This window comes from Misgurnus anguillicaudatus, chromosome 19, assembly GCF_027580225.2.
Source record: "Misgurnus anguillicaudatus chromosome 19, ASM2758022v2, whole genome shotgun sequence".
In the NCBI taxonomy this organism is placed as follows: Eukaryota; Metazoa; Chordata; class Actinopteri; order Cypriniformes; family Cobitidae; genus Misgurnus; species Misgurnus anguillicaudatus.
Window position 1 is genome coordinate 31,434,837 of NC_073355.2, and position 19,853 is coordinate 31,454,689.

Genomic DNA, 19,853 nt, shown 5'->3' on the forward strand with positions numbered 1-19,853 from the left:
GCTGGAGCACAAATTTAGTGAAAATAAACGTATATTTTCACTTTTTAAGCATTTTAATTGCATTTCTAGCGAGAAATTAGTATTGTAGTTTTCAAATATGTGATTAGTTATCACAAAGGCGCTCTCTGTTTCTATTTCAAACACGCTGCCTTTGAAGTGCATCGGAAAGCCTTTCTCTGAGCGGCCTTCAGGCCTCCGAGGCCGAAGTCATTTCCTCATGAGGCAGCGAGGCAAGTCCTCACTGCCTTGATTTTCGGACGCAGCCAGTGTTGTGGACAAATGCGGAACTATGCGCTTGCTTATGAACTTATGGATATTTCTGTACCGTCTGCCGCTGGTTGTGTCAGCTCCTGTTAGCGTACGGGCCAACCAAACGACCCAAGAAGAGTTTGGAACAAAACGAGGGAGGATCAATTTGGTGTTACATTATCTGGATAGAGAGAGCTTCACGACAACATTTAACTAGACCAAGATTCTGATCCTGCTTGTGTTTTACGCGATGGGTGAGTTGTTTTGATTCGTAACCCTTCAAAAAACGTATGCTATTATATTGATCACAACATTAGTGTGTAGATTGTAATCAGTGCGTCTTCCCGCAGACGATATGCACATCAAAGGTATTGTACAGCAAAAAAGACACTTCACAATAAGATTTGTACTGTCAATACATTATGTGAAAAATCATTGTAGATTGTAAGTTGAAAACTTAATTCTGTGCTGTGTTTACCATCGAATTTGGACTAATACTGTAATATATGACTAACAATTTCGTTTTGAACATCACATATAAACTTACATAATGAAATAAACGATGTCATCAAATGCAACATTTATAAGACTTGATTACCTTAACGTGATAACGTGATCAACGTGATCAACGTGATTTCTCGTTCTCGTCTGATTGATGGCAAAAGTTAAAGACTACAAATCCCATAATTCCACGCTGCTTCAGAGCGTCAGTAAACAACATCATTGTTTTTGTTTGATCTGGCACCATCTTTCGGCGCATAAATACAAATTGTATCTTTAATTGAATCTGATTAGACCATTAGCATCGTGTTCCATTAGTTTCGATATATATTATTCCTATTTAAAACTTGACTCTTCTGTAGTTACATCGTGTACTAAGACCGTCGAAAAATTAAAAGTTGCGATTTTCTATGCAGATATGGCTAGGAACTATACACTCAAACTGGCGTAATAATCAAGGACTTTGCTGCTGTAACATGGCTGCAGCAGGCGTAGTGATATTACGCACTGCCCGAAAATAGTCCCATTGGTTATTTTCAATAGCAGCCATGTTACGGCAGCAAAGTCACTGATTATTACGCCAGTTTGAGAGTATAGTTCCTAGCCATATCTGCCTAGAAAATCGCAACTTTTACATTTTGTTGGTCTGAGTATACAAAGTAACTACAGAAGAGTCAAGTTTGAAATAGGAAAAATATCGAAACTCGCTAAAAGTGCTAGCGACAGACACGGAGATCGGCTGAATGGATTCCAAAATGGTAAGAATCAAATGTTTAACTCTAGGGGACCGGAAAAATTAGCATATTTTCAAAAAAAGTGGAATGTCCCTTTAATGCATAAACTGGTCAATCAATGTGATGTTGGTTTACAACAATAAACCATTCTGAAACATATGGTTTAAATGTTTTGTTTGGGTCTGTGTTTACAGCCTTTGATAAATGACTTTGCTGTCCTTGCACATTGAATTAAAATAAAATCTGAAGATTTTGTCTTGAAAAAACTACCCAAGGCCCCTTTAAGTCTATGGTACACCAGCATCCCAAGCCTTTGACAATTATGCCTTATAATGCAGTACATCTAAAACCACTGTGAGACTCTTTCCTCTCTCTTTCCTCTTTGGTGAACTTCCTCAGGGCTGGAGGTGGCACAGTCCTTCCTGTTTCAAGGTTGGGGAAGAATCATTAACTTTTAACGATGCTAAAAAAAATTGCAAAGTCGACAATGCCACACTCGTCATTATTAATAACAGGTACGAGACGTAAGTCTGCAGATTTGTGTTTTTTAATATGCTTTCAGAATTTAAACTCACAAGTTACAAATGTGTATGTGTATATTTACAGATTTGAGCAGGCCTTTGTGAGTAGTCTGGTGTTAGGACGCTCTGATGACCGATTTTGGCTTGGCCTGCACAATGAGAACAGTACAGGACCGTTCCACTGGATCACGGGAGAGGAGCTCACTTACACCAACTGGAACAGAGATGAGCCCGGTACAGACACACACACACACACACACACACACACACACACACACACACACACACACACACACACACACACACACACACACACACACACACACACACACACACACACACACACACACACACACACACACACACAGTTGCAAACAATCATTTCCTGTGCATCTCTGAAGGGTTTGTGTCTATGTATCATTATATACTAAATCATAAATGTTCCTATAGCATATTTAGTCATGCATTGTGTTAGCAGTGCAAAGGTCATGGGTTCAAAGCCCATTGAGCTTGAGTGCACCGAGTTGCTTTGGATAAAAGTGTCTGTCAAATGTATAAATTAGTTTCAATTAAGGCTATCAAATCCCATATGTTTTCTTTAAAGTACCTGATATACCTGCCTGACATCCACTTCTCTGATCTCGCAGCGCAGATAAAGGGTGGCTGTGTGGTGATGGTGGCCGGTCAGGCTATGGGCCTGTGGGAGGTAAAGGATTGTGCTAACATCCGCTCCAAATACATCTGCAAACAGAACCGGGACTCATCCTTAAACCCCAGCCCCCCTGTTCCCACGCCCACACCCTCACTGAAGGAACAATGCCCATCTGAATGGAAAAGCACCAACGATTTCCGCCACTGCTACAAGGTGTGTTATTATTCATACATCTGTTTCTTGGTGTTTGGGTGTGCACTTACCTCATCCCTGCGCTCTCGTAGGTCTTTCATGCAGGTGCTTTGGAGAAAAGGTTGACTTGGATTCAAGCTTACAAGTTCTGCCAGAAACATGGAGCTCAGCTCGCCAGCTTTAGCACACCGGAAGAGGAGACCTTTGTCTTTCAGATTCTCCATGAGGCTTTTGGGTATGTATGTGTGAGTGCGGGACAAGGGTACAGTTCTGAAATGTGTTTGTATGAGTGTGTATTTGTATGAGTGTGTAAGACTGAATGTTTTTAAATGTTGGTATACATGACCCTGGTATACAAAACCAGTTATAAGTTGCGCAGGTATATTTGCAGTAATAGCCGAAAATACATTGCATGGGTCATTTTAATTCCAATAGTAATTAGGATATTATGTAAAGATTAGGTCTGTTAATTGACTGAAAAGATTAATTGTGATTAATCACATACAAAATAAAAGTTTGTGTTTGCATTTTATATATATATATATATATATATATATATATATATATATATATATATATATATATATATATATATATATATATATATATATATATATATATATATAGTATGTGTGTGTGTACTGTGTGTACACACTCACCTAAAGGATTATTAGGAACACCTGCTCAATTTCTCATTAATGCAATTATCGAATCAACCAATCACATGGCATTTGCTTTAATGCATTTAGGGGTGTGGTTTTGGTCAAGACAATCTCCTGAACTCCAAACTGAATGTCAGAATTGGAAAGAAAGGTGATTTAAGCAATTTTGAGCATGGCATTGTTGTTCGTGCCAGACGGGCCGGTCTGAGTATTTCACAATCTGCTCAGTTACTGGGATTTTCACGCACAACCATTTCTAGGGTTTACAAAGAATGGTATGAAAAGGGAAAAACAGCCAGTATGCGGCAGTCCTGTGGGCGAAAATGCCTTGTTGATGCTAGAGGTCAGAGGAGAATGGGCCGACTGATTCAAGCTGATAGAAGAGCAACTTTCACTGAAAGAACCACTCGTTACAACCGAGGTATGCAGCAAAGCATTTGTGAACCCACAACACGCACAACCTTGAGGCGGATGGGCTACAACAGCAGAAGACCCCACCGGGTACCACTCATCTTCACTACAAATAGGAAAAAGCGGCTACAATTTGCACAAGCTCATCAAAATTGGACAGTTGAAGACTGGAAAAATATTGCCTGGTCTGATGAGTCTCGATTTCTGTTGAGAAATTCAGATGGTAGAGTCACAATTTGACGTAAACAGAATGAGAACCTGGATCCATCATGCCTTGTTACCACTGTCCAGGCTGGTTGTGGTGGTGTAATGGTGTGGGGGGTTGTTTTCTTGGCACACTTTAGGCCCCTTAGTGCCAATTGGGCATCATTTAAATGCCACGACCTACCTGAGCATTGTTTCTGACCATGTCCATCCCTTTATGACCACCATGTATTCATCCTCTGATGGCTACTTCCAGCAGGATAATGCACCATGTCACAAAGCTTGAATCATTTCAAATTGGTTTCTTGAACATGACAATGAGTTCACTGTACTAAAATGGCCCCCACAGTCACCAGATCTCAACCCAATAGTGCATCCTTGGGATGTGGTGAAACGGGAGCTTCGTGCCCTGTATGTGTATCCCACAAATCTCCATCAACTGCAAGATGCTATCCTATCAATATGTGCCAATATTTCTAAAGAATGCTTTCAGCACCTTGTTGAATTAATGCCATGTAGAATTAAGGCAGTTCTGAAGGCGATCAAACACAGTATTAGTATGGTGCTCCTAATAATCCTTTAGGTGAGTGTATAAATGAATAGTTTGGTTCCAAAACGCAATAAACTCAATTTTTGAAAAAAATGAGTTCCTGCCAGAATCAGTATTATATCAGGTCAGTATTAAAAAGTAAATTCTTAATTTTATGCAAAATCCAATATACGCCGTGTTATTCTGTCATCTTTTCTCCCTTTTTTCCCAAAATGCAATAAACGCCACTCCCCCTTTTTTACAGAATGCCATATATCCGCTTCACAGATTGCAGCGCACCATTGCAATGTAAACAAACAATGGCGGCGAGCTGAGTACACGGAATCCTAGTTTTCCTCATCTACTTTGTACTTCGTGATCAACAAACAAACAAAAACAAAATAATACTTTAATTGCATTGATAAACCTGTGATGGTTTTCTGTGACGGAAAAGAAACGTAAGCCATCAACATCTAATAATTTACGCAAGAGACACTCGGGAGACGGGTGCTTGTTTGCCCGGGCCGAATGCACATTTATATAGGCTTTTGGTTCAATATATTTATAGCATTTTGAATAAAAACTTGTCATGGATTTATTGCATTTTGTGGAAAAAATAATCAGTTTTTATAATAAATCTTTGAAAATCAAGTTATGGATTTGAATTTTTTATGTTTTTATAACCTAAAGATGCTATGTGAAAGTTTGTAACAGAAAATAGTGGTTTTCATCTTGTCACCAAAATTTGTCAAAATGGATTTATTGCGTTTTGGAACCAAACTCTTTAAATACACACATACATGTATGAATTTAAGAAAAATTTTATTTAGGTATATTTTTATTTATATTTATAATTTAAAATATAGCAAAATGTATATAAATATACATGTAAATGTTTCTTAAATACAAACATTAACGTGTGTGTGTATGTATATATATATATATGCAAAAACTTTTATTTTGTATGCAATTATTCGCAATACATTTTTGACAGCCCTAGTAAAGATCATGTTCCAGGAAGATATTTTGTAAATTTCCGTCTGTACATTTATCAAAATTCAATTTATTATTAGTAATATGTGTTGCTACGGACTCATTTCAGACAATTTTAAAGGCGATTTTCTCTAACCCGAACCCTCATATTCCAGATTTTTAAATAGTTATATTTTAACCAAATATTGTCCTAACAAACCATACATCAATGGAAAGCATATTTATTCAAAAACCTTAATTATTGTATAAATATATTTTTTTTTAAATGACCCTTATGTGGTCCAGGTATTGTATTTTTGCATAAAGTAATAGTTTACTTTACGAAAATGAAAGTTCTCTAATAAGCAAAATCTGGGATGGCAAATTTTGAGAGAAATTTTATATTTGCTTGATATATTCGTTTATGCATAATTATTAGTGTATTAATTTTGGTAAACGGTTAAGCTTATGTCCCTGAGTGTCTTCTGATTGACTGTGTGGATAGGGAGGCGGAGGATCATGAGCAGCACTGGCTATGGATCGGAATTTCTCGTCGGAATAGCGACAGCTGGACATGGAGTGATGGATCACCTGTGAGTTTCTGACACTTTTTTGAATTTTTCTGTATGTTGTTGTAACAAAGGCCCATAAGAAAAATTTTACCACACTAATACCATGGTATATGTTCCTGTAGCTCAAATGGTAGAGCATTGCATCAGCAGAAGCAAAGGTTGTGGATTTGATTCCCAAAGAACACACATACGATAAAATTTAAAATAAATTTTTGCATATGTAAAGTGTGCTGTGTAAATATGATACATATAGATATAAAAATTGTGTTGTCAGTATCATGACGGCTATGCTGGTTGGAACTGCATCTTAAATTTTTACCTACTTTTGCAATTGTGTGTAGGTTAAATGAAAGTAAAGTGATTTGTTTTGTAATGGTGTATAAATATTGTAATCATTCAATACTATAGCACATACAGTATAAAAGTACCACTGCATTATCATCTATTATCAGCACTGTACCATGGTATCACCACACTGTGTTTCAGGTGACCTATCAGAACTTTGGCAGGGGGAATTATGGGTCTGCCGAATGTGGAGCAGCAAACATGGCCGATACCAACTGGCTGGTGTCACATTGCGAATCTGAGCTTGACTGGATCTGCAAAATACCAAAAGGTAACATATGCACGTTACATTGCTTATGAAATTATACATATAATTACATTACTTAACTCTTAAACAGCTTGTAAATCTTCATTTAATGCGTGTTTCAGGAAAGGTGGAAAAGAAACCTGAAAGTGATGAAGGTCTGTACTTTACAGTTACCTGTGGCACTGTTATCTTCCCTTTAAAGGGACATTCCAGTTTTTTTTTTGTGAAAATATGCTCATTTTCCAGCTCCCCCAGAGTTAAACATTTGATTCTTACCGTTTTGAAATCCATTCAGCTGATCCCCGGGTCCGGCGCCAGCACCTCCAGCACAGCTCAGCACAATCCACCGAACCCGACCAGACCACCAGCATCGCGCAAAAAAATAACCAAAGAGTTTCGATATTTTTCCTATTTAAAACTTGACTCTTTTGTAGTTACACTGTGTACTAAGAACGACGGAAAATAAAAAGCTGCAATTTTCTAGGCAGATATGGCTAGGAACTATACTCTCATTCTAGTGTAATAATCAAGGACTTTGCTGATGTAACATGGCTGCAGCAGGCGTAGCCCGAAAATAGTCACTTTGGTAACTTTCAACGACAGGGGACTATTTCGAGGCGCTGTGTAATATCATTACGCAGTATTGAAACTCTTTGGTTATTTTTTAGCGCGATGCTAATAGTCTAATCAGATTCAATGGATTGTGCTAAGCTATGCTAAAAGTGGTAGCGCCAGACCCGGAGATCAGCTGATTGGATTCCAAAATGGTAAGAATCAAATATTTAACTCTAGCATATTTTCAAAAAAGTGGAATGTCCCTTTAAGAAACATATAGGCCTGTAATATTGAAAGAGATCTAAATATGACTTTAAATCATATTTAAATATTTCAAGTAATTTAAGGTTGTGTGTGTGAAGACACCGGTTCAGAGTGGGTCGACTTCGAGGAAGCTCAATATAAACTCTCTAAACATCGCTCCACATGGGACCAGGCTGATAGGATCTGCTCCTGGGATAGAGGCTCTCTGGTCTCCATGCACTCTTTTAGGGAGAATCAATTTTTGGTGGAAACTCTACGCAAGGTAAGCATATACCGTATATAATACAATCACACACATGGGCTGCAGTTCTCATCTGCTGAGTCACAACCCAGGAATGGGCTGCAGGTCTGTTCTCTGTTGGTTGGTCCGACTGGATCACAGACAACAGGACAAAGCATTAATAAATGTAACTTACTTTTCCTTACTAACCATATTGTTGAAACTCTTCAGATGTCCAGTAAAGACGATGACCTGTGGTGGGTGGGGCTGCATACTTTTAAGAACGATGGACGATTTAGGTGGTCTGATCACTCTGTGCTCAACTATGTGGCCTGGGGGCAAGGACAGCCTCGACCAATCAGCAAAGAGCCCAAATGTGTCCAAATCTCTGTTTCAAAAGGTTTGACCACTCAAACATGACTTTACACAGCAATGCTAGTTTTGAATTATGAGATTTGGATAAATTGTTTTCACATTGATTTAAATCTTTGACATGACCTTACTCGGTCAATATTAAAGGGACACTCCACTTTAAAAAAAAAATTATGCTCATTTTCCAGCTCTTTCCAGTTAAACGTTTGATTTTTGTCATTTTGGAGTCCATTCAGCTGATCTCTGGGTCTGGCGTTACCACTTTTACCATAGCTTAGCATAATCCATTGAATCTGATTAGACCATTAGCATCGTGCTCAAAAGTTTTGATATCTCTCCTATTTAAAACTTGACTCTTCTGTAGTTACATCGCGTACTTAGACCGAAGTTGTGATTTCTAGGCCGATATGGCTAGGAACTATACTCTCATTCTGGTGTAATAATCAAGGACTTTGCTGCCGTAACATGGCTGCAGCAGGCGCAATAATATTAAGCAGCAGCCGAAAATAGTCCCCTTGGTAACTTTTAATAACAGGGGACTATTTAGTATAGTATCATTGCGCCTGTTGCAGCCATGTTAAGGCAGCAAAATCCTTGATTATTACACTAGAACGAGAGTATAGTTCCTAGCTATTTTTTTGCGCGATGCTAATGGTCTAATCAGATTCAATGGATTATGCTAAGCTATGCTAAAAGTGATACCGCCAGACCCAGAGATCCGCTGAATGGATTCCAAAATGGTAAAAATCAGATGTTTAAACCTAGGGGAGCTGGAAAATTAGCATATTTTCAAAAAAAGTGGAGTGTCCCTTTAAAGATATCAAGGTTATGATAAGGTTATTTTATACAAAAGTATAATATACAATCATTTTGGGGAATCATTTGAAGTAGAGTCTGTGTTTCTTTGAAGGCGACTGGTCAGATCAGAAGTGTCATGTTGATCTTCGGTTCGTGTGTAAGAGGGTAAATGTGACGGGTACAATCCCTCCCAAACCCTATCCTCCCTCCAGACCTGCCGGCTGTCCTCAGGGCTGGACCCCTTTCCTACGCAAGGTGAAAACTTTACTCTTCCGCTGTGAACGGTTACATATTATTGGAGGGCTTAAATCCCCACCTCTCCTTTCCATTTAGCATTATTTGTAAATCTACAATTTGTTTTTGTTGTACATTCCTTGTTTTATATTTCCTTTCATTCTCTCGTTCCAATAGTGTTATAAGGTGTTTGGGGAGGAGCTGTCGAGTCGTAGCACCTGGGACTCCGCCTCTAAGACCTGCCTGACACACGCAGCCACGTTAGTGAACGTGCCGAATCATATAGTGCAGGGTAAAGGATGCATGCATCATACGATGGTTTTGTGTTACTTTAACTATAAACAGACTAAAACTTTTTTGGTTTTCTTCAGCTTTCCTAGTAACTTTGCTACCCAACAGCAGTTTTCACTTGTGGGTGGGGCTTACCTCAGAATCACAGGCTCAGTTTAGCTGGTTTGACTCAGCTGACTTACTCAGCTACACTAACTGGGCACCTGGAGAACCGGTGGACAACAAACAAAACAAAAGCCCGGTATTGCATAGTTAATGAATAGATGAATAAATTAATGAACGAACAAATGAATGAACGAATGCATCTGTCTTTGTGTGTCTCATCAGGGAAACTGTGTGTTGCTCCTCAATGGCAGTCCTCACCGGATGTTGGGCACGTGGGCATCTCGCAAGTGTGATGCAGAAAAACACGGCTTCATCTGCATGAAGGATAAAGGTGGAGGCACATACATACACATTGCCAAACTAAAATATGCACTGTATGAGTTTTCCAGGTTATTGGTATGAGTTGCATGCCCAAGGATTGGCAAACCTCCAGCATGCCCGAGGATAATGGCAAGGACGCAAAGCCTACCCTAATGGCAACATTGGAACAAAGTTTTTAAACTTTTTAACCAACAAACTGAATATGCAACAATATGCGATTAAGCAAGAATAGATGATGCAGTCACATAAGACTTACCAGAATTTTCCAAACTGTTAAATATCAAATTTGTCTTTTATAGACCCTGGCTTTCCTCCTGGAAAGGATGCGCTTCCCCCAGTATTAAACGGTTCTTTGCAGTTTAATGGCGTCCAGTACAAGGTCTTGCAGAAGCCTCTTGACTGGCATGCGGCTCTGCAGGTGTGTGAATCTTTTAATGGGACACTGGCTTCGGTTCGGGACCCTCGGCAACACGCCTACCTCACTCTCCTCCCCTCACCCGCCTGGATTGCATTGCACAACGAAGGGGTAAGTGACATCGCGTATGTTTGTAAGCTGTGTCATTTCATTCAATATATCAGAGCTGCAGCACATGCGTCTTGCATTACTAGGGGCGGAGCTACACGTGGTTGGGTGAAGAGGAGATTACTTTTAGCGACTGGAGTGACAGAGAGCCCAATAGTATGTACGGATGTGGTCACACGACTGCTAAGGGCCAGTGGAGCGTTGCTGCTTGTAATAAAGTACTGAATGCAGCCATTTGTGAAATTAACACTGGTAAGAATTTTTCATTCATAAAGTACCCATTTCCTGAAATATATGGTTTGCAACAAGAGCTGCAAGGAATATCGTATCCCACAATGCAATACACTTATGCTAACTTTTCATTTTTATTTAGTTTGTTCATATGTACCTTTTGAGTTAAATGCAGGTGTTTTTTAAGTCTTTGTCTTGCCTGTCTCTGTCTGTCTGTCAGAGAGAAAAGCAGATCACAAGTGGATGTATCCAGGTTTTTGCCCACAGCCTGTAGGTAACTGGTCCTGGATTCCTTTCAGAAATCACTGCTACTCGTTCGTTCTTCACGAGCTGCAGTTAAAACATGAGGCCATGCGCACCTGCAGCAAAGGTAACATCCACAAACATGCATCTTGTCATTTTTTCCCCTTTTTTGTTTCAAAATAAAATCAATATAAATTATACCTTTCATTTAAAGCGCACATATTAAAAGATGTAATAAAAGTCTCAGGGGTGCCCACAATGTTTTTGTGAAGTTTCAGCTCAAAATACCCCACAGATAATTTATTATAGCATGTCCAAAATGCCCCTATTTGGGTGGAGTGTGTACCTTTATATGCAAATGAGCTACAGGTCCTTACCCCCTTGTAGAGGTCTTTATGGGTCCACTAAGCTCCACTTAAATCCGAAAACCAGAGGTCCGATCCGAAACCCGATCAGGTTGGGGTTTAAAGGTTTAACGTGTGCCTCGGACACGGGTCGGGTATATTAACTCATTCCCGCCAGCCTTTTTTAAAAAAGTTGCCCGCCAGCTTTATTTGTGATTTTTACAAAAGCTTCACAAAATGCCTTCCAGGAAAATTTTCTTCTATAGACGTTTTCATCGGACGCATGTGCGGTGACGCGATTACGTGTCTGGTCAGAACTTTACTTCCGGTTAAATAACACATGTTTTGGTTTCCTAGGTAATCTATGTGTTGTTTATTTTGCTTGTTATATAAATAAACTACTCTAAAAGGACTTTGTTGTTATTTATTCTTAGCAGCGTTTACCGTAAGTTGCGTGTGTTCCACGATAGCCGCTTGTTTATGTGGTTACTGCTGAAACCGCCTATAAATACATAAACATACAACATATCAAATAAAAGAACAGACCCTCTGCTTTCACACAAACAAACCAACCAACCAACAAAACGGATATGAGCAAAAAGCTTTTTTTGCATTTTTGGCATTTTTTGGACTTTTTTTTAGAGATCAGATTCAGAACGATGATCAAAACATACACAGAGTTTACAATGTTGTTGAATTAGTTGATGCTTCAGTTTTTTATGGGTTGGGTAGGAGCGTCACCTAGTGGATAATGGCGGAATTATGGATTACCGTAAAAACTCGTCAGGGAAGCGTCATTGGCATTGAAATGTTTTTTTCTTAATTGACGAGATAATTCGTCAATGGCGGGGAAAGAGTTAATAGCGGCATTGGGTCTCGCATGTGTTCATCAATGTCCTTTTCCAACCCCTCCTCTGTTTACTAAGAGCGCTTGCGACATTGTGTTGCTGGCATTATGTAAATTTTCATTGAGACACACCTGTCAATCAATTTTAAATGTACATTGGTGTCGGTGTCAGATAACACAATAGGTGTTTCTCAATGTCAAGGAAGGATCCTCGGAAGCCAGAATTTCAAGGATGCTACGTCATCGACATCCTTCAAAAGACTGTTCCAATGTCGAGGATCCTCGGAATTTCAACCAAGGACTGAGTCCTTCGTTTGAGAAATATCCCATATACAGAAAAGGATGCATATGTGTAGCCTTCGCGCTCTTTGCGCTCTGAAATCACCCACACATTTCACTGACGTAATGACGCAATGACGTGCACTTGATAGCCTGTTCCATTTACGTGTTCTCCGAATGCTAAAGAGGAGCCTCGCCTAGCCTCTGTCTTGTAAGGAAAAGTCCTGCCAAGGAAGTATCCTTGACATTGAGAAACAGCTAGTAAAATAAATGAAGCAGCGGGCCAAATTGGTTGCGAGGCCTAGGGGGTTTCTTTCTGTCTTACTGGTGCGTGCGGGGGGCTGCAGACTGCACACACATCGGGTCAGGTTTAAAAAAATTGTCCACTGGTTCGGGTCATACTCGGGTCTAATTTTCTCGGGTTCGTCTTTAAAAAAAAGCTTTATGCATGTCGGGTTCGGGTAAAAAGTGATTCGGGTTATTTCAGGGCGAGTAGATTTTTTTGGACCCAAGAAGACCTCTACGGGGCTTATCAGTGTGACATCACATTAACAAGAGAATCAAAACAGCATGTCTAAGGAGACTGCTTTGGTTTAATGGGAATTAAAAAAGGAGTTAAAAGAGGAATTTTTCAATGTAGGGTGGTTGTGTTCACACACTGCCAACACACATTTAGTGGTTTGCATAATAGGTGCAGTTTAACTAACCATAAATTGGAAAAGTAACTAAAATATATGAAAATGTGTTTAAAAATGAAATAATCTGTAATCTCTTTCAGTGGGAGCTAAGATGTTGTCGATATTAGATGAAAAAGAAAACAGTTTTGTGTGGGAACACATGCAGAGCTTTCAAGAACATGCTCAGAGTGCTTGGCTTGGAATGATCTTTAACTCCAAAGGCAGGAACTTTTATTTAATAATCTTTGTTTATTTTATTGACCAAAACATTTTAGATCTCATTAGTCTAAACCTATGTGTGTGTGTTTGACAGAAGGCAGTCTGGAGTGGTCAGACAGTACAGCGGTGGATTACATTAACTGGGAGCAGCAAGATGCTAATCTGAGCATGCTGTCCGCCAACAGCTGCTTCTGGGTCCAGAGCAGCACGGGTCTCTGGAGACCCGGGTCCTGCAAAAACCGCACGCAGGGTGTCATATGTAAACGGCCAAGAGGTAATCACAAGTATAGATGCGTGTGATTGATTTACATTCGCAAATTTATGATACAGTAATAAAAAACATACAGAGCTCAACGTTTTCTCCTCAGTCCAATAAGACAAGTAATTGAAATTGAGATGCAGAAAACGCTGATGACTGGGTGCAGAATGGCCAAACTAAACTAAATTTTGTGCAAAATACTTTGATATTATTAAATGTTGTATGTTGTGATTCATTTAATTTTTTACATTTTAATGCCAATTTTCCCCTAATTTTGTTGTTTCTTTTGCAGTAGGACCCACAGAAGCACCTGGGGTTGATTGTAAGTTCCTCTTCTATATATCTGCACCTTAATTATTTGTGACACAATCTTTAGCTTGGATTTCACAGACAGGGGCACATTAGCCAAAAACATATTTTATACGTTTTAGTTGGTTAAACTATTTCTGATAATAGTTTCTTTCTGTCTTTCCAGCTGGTGTCAACCATCTCCACGTATTAATTCAGGTCCTGGTTGCAGCACTTGTTCTGATTGCTTTGGTGGTGGGTGGGATTTATCTGTATCGTAGGCAGAGCTTTGGCTCCACAGGTTCCTATGAGGGCGCCCGGTACAGTCGCACCAACTCTGCCCCCTCAGAAGAAACCGAAAAAAACATTCTTGTTTCAGACATGGAGTTGAACGAACAGGGAGAATAATGCCAGATGTGTTCAAACTGATCTGGAATATCTGCAACTGACTGAGAAAATTCATGTTTAAGGAAAAAAAAAATTGTGTTTTTTATTGAAGACAATAAGAAGCTGTGTAGAGCACAGCTTATGATACAAAACTCTTTTATCCAAAGGAAGATCCATTCGATATTTACAGACCACACCCCATCTAAGCCTGTCAACTTTTCATCTCAGAGGAGCGGTGTGGATTTGGTGTGTGGAAGACACCAAAACAATGCAGTTATTTTTTGTTTTGCTTTCGTTTATATCTGGTTTTTACCTGAAAATGCAGTTTGTAATTATATTTTTCCACATCCAGTGCCAAAGGGAACAAACACCCCCACAAAATATTATATTCATGAGAACGTCCAAATTATGATAAGCGCACATAAACAGATGTTGGACATATGAGGATATACAGCGCCATAAATATAATATCTATAGATTTAAACTATATGATTTTTATTAAAAATGTTGACATTTTTAAAAGGCGAAGATTTTTCAGATTTAGCTAAATTTTGGCTAAATACAGTATTTTAAACAAACCATAGCTAATACACACACCTTAAATGCATAGTTGGGACCAAAAAGGTAACACCACAACAGTATTGACTGTCTCTTTGAAGTTATTTGTTGTAGTTTTTGTTTGTTTGTTTTTTTAATAGTGTGCAGCTAAATTTGATGTTCAGTGGGTCCAGCCTTCGCAAAAACTGTCTGCAAACCATAATCATAGTTATTACATATCAAATTATACTATTTTTGTGGTGCAGAATAGGGAAATAAAATAAAAAAGTGGACAGAAATAGATGAAAGTGAATAAGAATGAGCATGCCATAAAATTGTAGTATCTCTCTGTCTCTCTATCTATCTATATCTTTTTTTACTGTTTTCTGAGCCGACTATTCCATCACTTCCTTCTTTCAGTCTTCTTCATACTTTGCAACTGTTCCTTTTCTTTAACTTGGCCAGACCTCGAGGTGACACAGTGCTGTGGCCAGCTGTGGAATGTCGAGTCAGCGAGTGGAAGAGGTCTGGAACCAATCAGAACAGAGAGAGAGAGAGAGAGAAAATGGGTGATGGTGTAAATGGGTTTTAACAGGGCTGAGGGAGGAGAAAATCATGAAGAGACAGTAAAAGGTGGAGCTGTAAAGGGAATTTAGGTAAGCAGGAGTTGCTGGAGAGAGAGAAAGAGAAAACGCTTTGCTGCACCCTGCAGGATATTTGCACAAAATGTATTAATGTGTCTGGGTGAATATTAGTGTTGTGTGTTTGCCAAAGAAATTAAGACATTACAAATGTGTGGAATGTTACAATGGTTTAGAAAACCATTTCCCCCACATGTTTCAAGGAAGACAATATGTCGTTTTTTAATCCATTAATACATTTGCAATCATTTGTACATTTTTGAGTGATGCTTGCCGGTGCAAAACTCAGTGTTAGGGTGTTGTTGTGTGCTTGATAGGGTGTCTGTGTGGTTGCTTACTACTAGCCCAGGCACCATTGCTTTCATTTATCTATGCTGTTGTTACTTATATACATTTTTTATTAGGGAGTCATTGTCTTGGGAGTAGATGTGCCAGCACTTAAAGGCTGTGTTCTTCACACTTTAAATGTTTTGCTTATTGATGATGAAACATTTTATTTGCTTAGTGTTGCAATGCAAATACAGTACATGACATCAGACTGAGATCATGTAAATTAACCCACAGAATATTATACAACTTGACTTTTGAATGTTCAAGGAATATGATGTCACTCATGGCTAGCGTGATATTGCACATGGCCATGTGATTCTGCAATTATAAATCACATGGATTTTTTTCGTTGTTTGGTTCAGATTGATAAAGCCTTGAACTTAAACTTGAGTTAGCCTATATGACTGGAAGAAGGAAATTAATTTTCAGTCCCTGTGAAGACAATTTTAAAAAAGACAATTCTTTTTTTATTTTTGTTTGTTTTGAATATTTTGTTTCATGAATTTACAAAAAAAATGAATAAAGATTATGTTTGCTATGTGACTGCTGGAAAATGTTTGTTTTAACTGTAATCAAATACATAGAAGGTTAACAATGTGGATAAATGAACTGTACAGAACGTAATGTGACGTCACCTTCGGCGAAACTGCCTCCCTGCGGTTACGTCCACTGAGTGGCTAAAAAAAGAGCGGCAGAATTTGTGCACAGTGTGAAATCAGCGACAACACGGTGAAAGCGCGTCTAAAACTGTTGTGCGATAGATTGTACTAACAGATGAACAAGAATTTGGAGCTATCGTTTTACAGACTGCCAAAAAAACACCGAAAGGAGAAGTAAATTGATCGTTCATTCCAACGTCCACAGACCACAGGTGGGTTGACAAGTTGTCACTATCAAGCAGAGGTTTTACCTTTTACTTAAAGTATTTTTTCAAGTTTTTGTATTTTATTCGTGTTTTTCTTTAGAAAACATACATTCCAAAGCATATTATCATAATTTTTACTTTATTCCATTTCATAAATGCAAGTTTTTGTTTTATGTTTAATATATGTAGGAACAGCAGCTATGTAGGATTGTGGCCAAAACTGGTATTGCAATCACAAAACTTGTGGATAAATCTGGTACCGCAATCACACAACTGGTGGCCAATACACAACATGACAACATTAAAGCCCGACCGATAAAAGATTTTGAAGGCCGATACCGATACAAATGTTTGTTGGTTTTAAAATCCGATATTCCGATATATCAGCCGATTTCCCCCCCCCCAAAAACGCGCAACAAAACATTAACAGATTTCACTAACATTAGTTTTTTTGTAGTTATTTATGAGTTTTAACTAAAATAATATGATAATGCATTTTATAAAGAAACTTGCTTCTTTTATTGTCTCATGACCAACTCACCATGAACTATCTTATCTGTTGTTCTCTCTGCCCGACTCTGGCTGGATCAGCAGGTTGCAGGATGTGTGACGCCTTATACACGAGTGTTGCCAACAGGGAGGTTGTAGAGTGCCCTCTGGTGGACAAACTATACAACGGCAACACTCATGACATGGTTGAAGGCTATTTCGTCCGTTTTTTTAAAAAAATATTCATTTATCGGCCATTATGAATGGCAATACCGATAGTTTGGAAAATGGCTAATATCGCCCGATAATATCGGCCTGCCGATATATCGGTCGGGCTCTACACAACATAAACGTCAGTTGAGGGCTGCAACTCCACTTTTTAAATGACAATTTCCTGGCCAGACCACTGTTGGCAGTGATATAAGTATTTGAAATTAAATTGATTTCTTAATGTCTAGTGACATATCAGGGCCATTTTATGATTAATTGATATACATTTCTTACATACTGTTCCTTTAAGTACATAACACAATTTTAATGTCATTAGGTATTAAATACATTTTAATATGCAATATAAAAGAATACACAGTATGATTATATGCTTTAAAATAAAGATTTTTTTTCTCCCCAATACAAACACCCTAATAAAGCACAGATGCTTGAAAAATGTAACTAATGTAACTAAGGATTGTCCACCTCTGCTATCAAGTCCAACTAAATTCAATTGATAATAGCCAGTTTTACTGACATTTTCGCAGCAGCCGCTATGAAAACCAGCAATTTGTTGAACGTTTGCCACTCAACAGGGCGTGGTCACGTGTAAAAGTGACGTCAATGCATACCCTCTATATGCAAATCTGCTTGAACAGTTGTGCTAAACAGCATTTGCCGCTAGGGGGCAGTGTATCCTTCTGAATATTATTAGGGTACTATGAAAATGTGTGACCCTGTCTGTGAAATCCAGACTAAAGTCTCATAATCTAACATTAAATTATCGTAAATCACAGTTTGATTTTTATTTATTTAAATTTTGACATTGCCTTAGTGTTAGCATTAAAGATATCAAAGTTATATTTTCATTTTCACCGAATGTTTTTCTGAAATGATTTTATGTAGAAAACAGTAAATCACCAAAAAATATATTTTAGCTGGGTTCTCACCGACTAGGTCACTACAGGTTTTAAATCAAATAATGGGTACAGGTTTGTGTGAAGGATCAGGGGTGGGGTCATAAATATTTTTTTTCTCAGCAAGGTTCTAGCTTTAATATTCTGTGTGTGTAGTGGTAGTGTTAAAAAGGACACAAGACACATCATCTCACTTGAGTGACAGGTAATTTTAGATCTGTCTTCTTTAATGCCCGTGTGCAAGTGCTATATTCCCTGATCTCAAAACCAATCAAACACAAGTGGCTTTTTCAGCACTGTAGGTTCCCAGAAAAAAAGTGCTGAGTGCTTTTATTCGTATTCATTTGGCAGATGTTTTTTCATCTAAAGCATCATATATAACACCCATATTGCAGAGACATTGTCAGTAGAGCTTCAAGGGCATGCAAACCTGTACCATTTGAATCTAAAGTTGCCTAGATATGCACTAATCACTGACATCACTGAAAAATGATTCATTCAATTTACTAAATTTTTTTAGGTAAGTGGTTGCAATCAATTTATTTAAACTACATTTATTTTTTTAAATGTAGCTTAAATAAATTGATTGCAACCACTTACCTTAAAAAGTAAATTAAATAAATCATTTTTTTTTTCAGTGATCACTATCTTTCTCAACAACAAACACTTTTTTTTAAACAAAATTATATTAACAATTGTGTTAGTGCAGTTTTTTTTTTTTTAAAGCTTAATTGTTAAAATGGGATTGTATTGGTTGTAATTGATACTGTTATGGTCTCTGTTGGTATGTACTGGTAATATGTTGGGTAAAACCATTAGCATTTGTATTGCTTTATTCAGCAGGGATTGTCTCCAATCATTAAACATCGACTGATCGATTAGTCTATAACAAATCCTGTCCTTGCTCCTGTTTAGTTAAAGTTTCACATTTGTTTCTTTATGCTACCGATATGTGTGTATATGTGGCTCTTTTGTGGTCGTGATGGGGTTGTAGTTCATTTAATTTAGACAAAGATAAGCGTGTGAGGATGAATAGGATAGATTATGTTAATTACACTCTTTCTTGTGGCGACTCCGGGCGTGTGTGACAGAGAATGATGTTGTCTGTGCTTCAGCAAGCTCATTGACAGTTTATATGGGGATAATTACATACATAAAACACACATGCATCATAATAGACAACCACAGTAACGGTGGACAATATCTAACAAGTGAGAGAGATGATAATGATGAGAGGAAAATGTTGAATAGAAGTGAAAAGATTTCATCAAGTGAAGTGGCAAACAAGAGCTCAGCTGAGAGGTTTTTAGTAGAATACAGACTTGTATTGAGAGGTAGGGTGAAGAGAGAGACAGTAAGTGCCTCGAAGAGGGTCAGTAAGTGCCTCGATCTGGTATTTCTCCAATATTAACATGCTTTTGCTTATTTTTCTGTATTTTTAGCTTATATTTTTAAATAACATGTTTACCTGTCTGAAATCACTGAAATACCTGTGGTACACCATCTGGTCGCAAAGAATATCTTTCTCTGCTTACGGCCATGCAGCAGGTGTTTGCCAATATGTTTCTTTTTTCAAGAAAACATAAAATTGCATGTACTTTAAAATGTAAAAGGAG

At 38.2% G+C, this 19,853-nt stretch overlaps 1 protein-coding gene across 3 annotated transcripts in view; it reads left to right on the forward strand.

The window, feature by feature from the left end:
* The window catches only part of mrc2 (mannose receptor, C-type 2), a 34,766-nt gene extending 18,467 nt beyond the window's left edge, over positions 1-16,299 (forward strand). For 2 of the 3 annotated variants that reach the window (XM_073857459.1, XM_073857457.1), the window contains exons 10-29: positions 1,884-1,999; positions 2,091-2,239; positions 2,653-2,870; positions 2,942-3,084; positions 6,133-6,220; positions 6,686-6,815; positions 6,914-6,946; positions 7,709-7,872; positions 8,062-8,230; positions 9,113-9,255; positions 9,412-9,526; positions 9,606-9,766; positions 9,853-9,961; positions 10,251-10,477; positions 10,561-10,726; positions 10,926-11,075; positions 13,197-13,316; positions 13,409-13,588; positions 13,866-13,895; positions 14,049-16,299. In XM_073857459.1, coding sequence (XP_073713560.1) covers positions 1,884-1,999; positions 2,091-2,239; positions 2,653-2,870; positions 2,942-3,084; positions 6,133-6,220; positions 6,686-6,815; positions 6,914-6,946; positions 7,709-7,872; positions 8,062-8,230; positions 9,113-9,255; positions 9,412-9,526; positions 9,606-9,766; positions 9,853-9,961; positions 10,251-10,477; positions 10,561-10,726; positions 10,926-11,075; positions 13,197-13,316; positions 13,409-13,588; positions 13,866-13,895; positions 14,049-14,269 — 2,832 coding nt within the window. In that variant the 3' untranslated portion in view covers positions 14,270-16,299. The remainder of the gene's footprint in view (positions 1-1,883; positions 2,000-2,090; positions 2,240-2,652; positions 2,871-2,941; positions 3,085-6,132; positions 6,221-6,685; positions 6,816-6,913; positions 6,947-7,708; positions 7,873-8,061; positions 8,231-9,112; positions 9,256-9,411; positions 9,527-9,605; positions 9,767-9,852; positions 9,962-10,250; positions 10,478-10,560; positions 10,727-10,925; positions 11,076-13,196; positions 13,317-13,408; positions 13,589-13,865; positions 13,896-14,048) is intronic. The other variant, XM_073857458.1, reaches the window with a different exon arrangement.
* Positions 16,300-19,853: the final 3,554 nt, after the last annotated feature.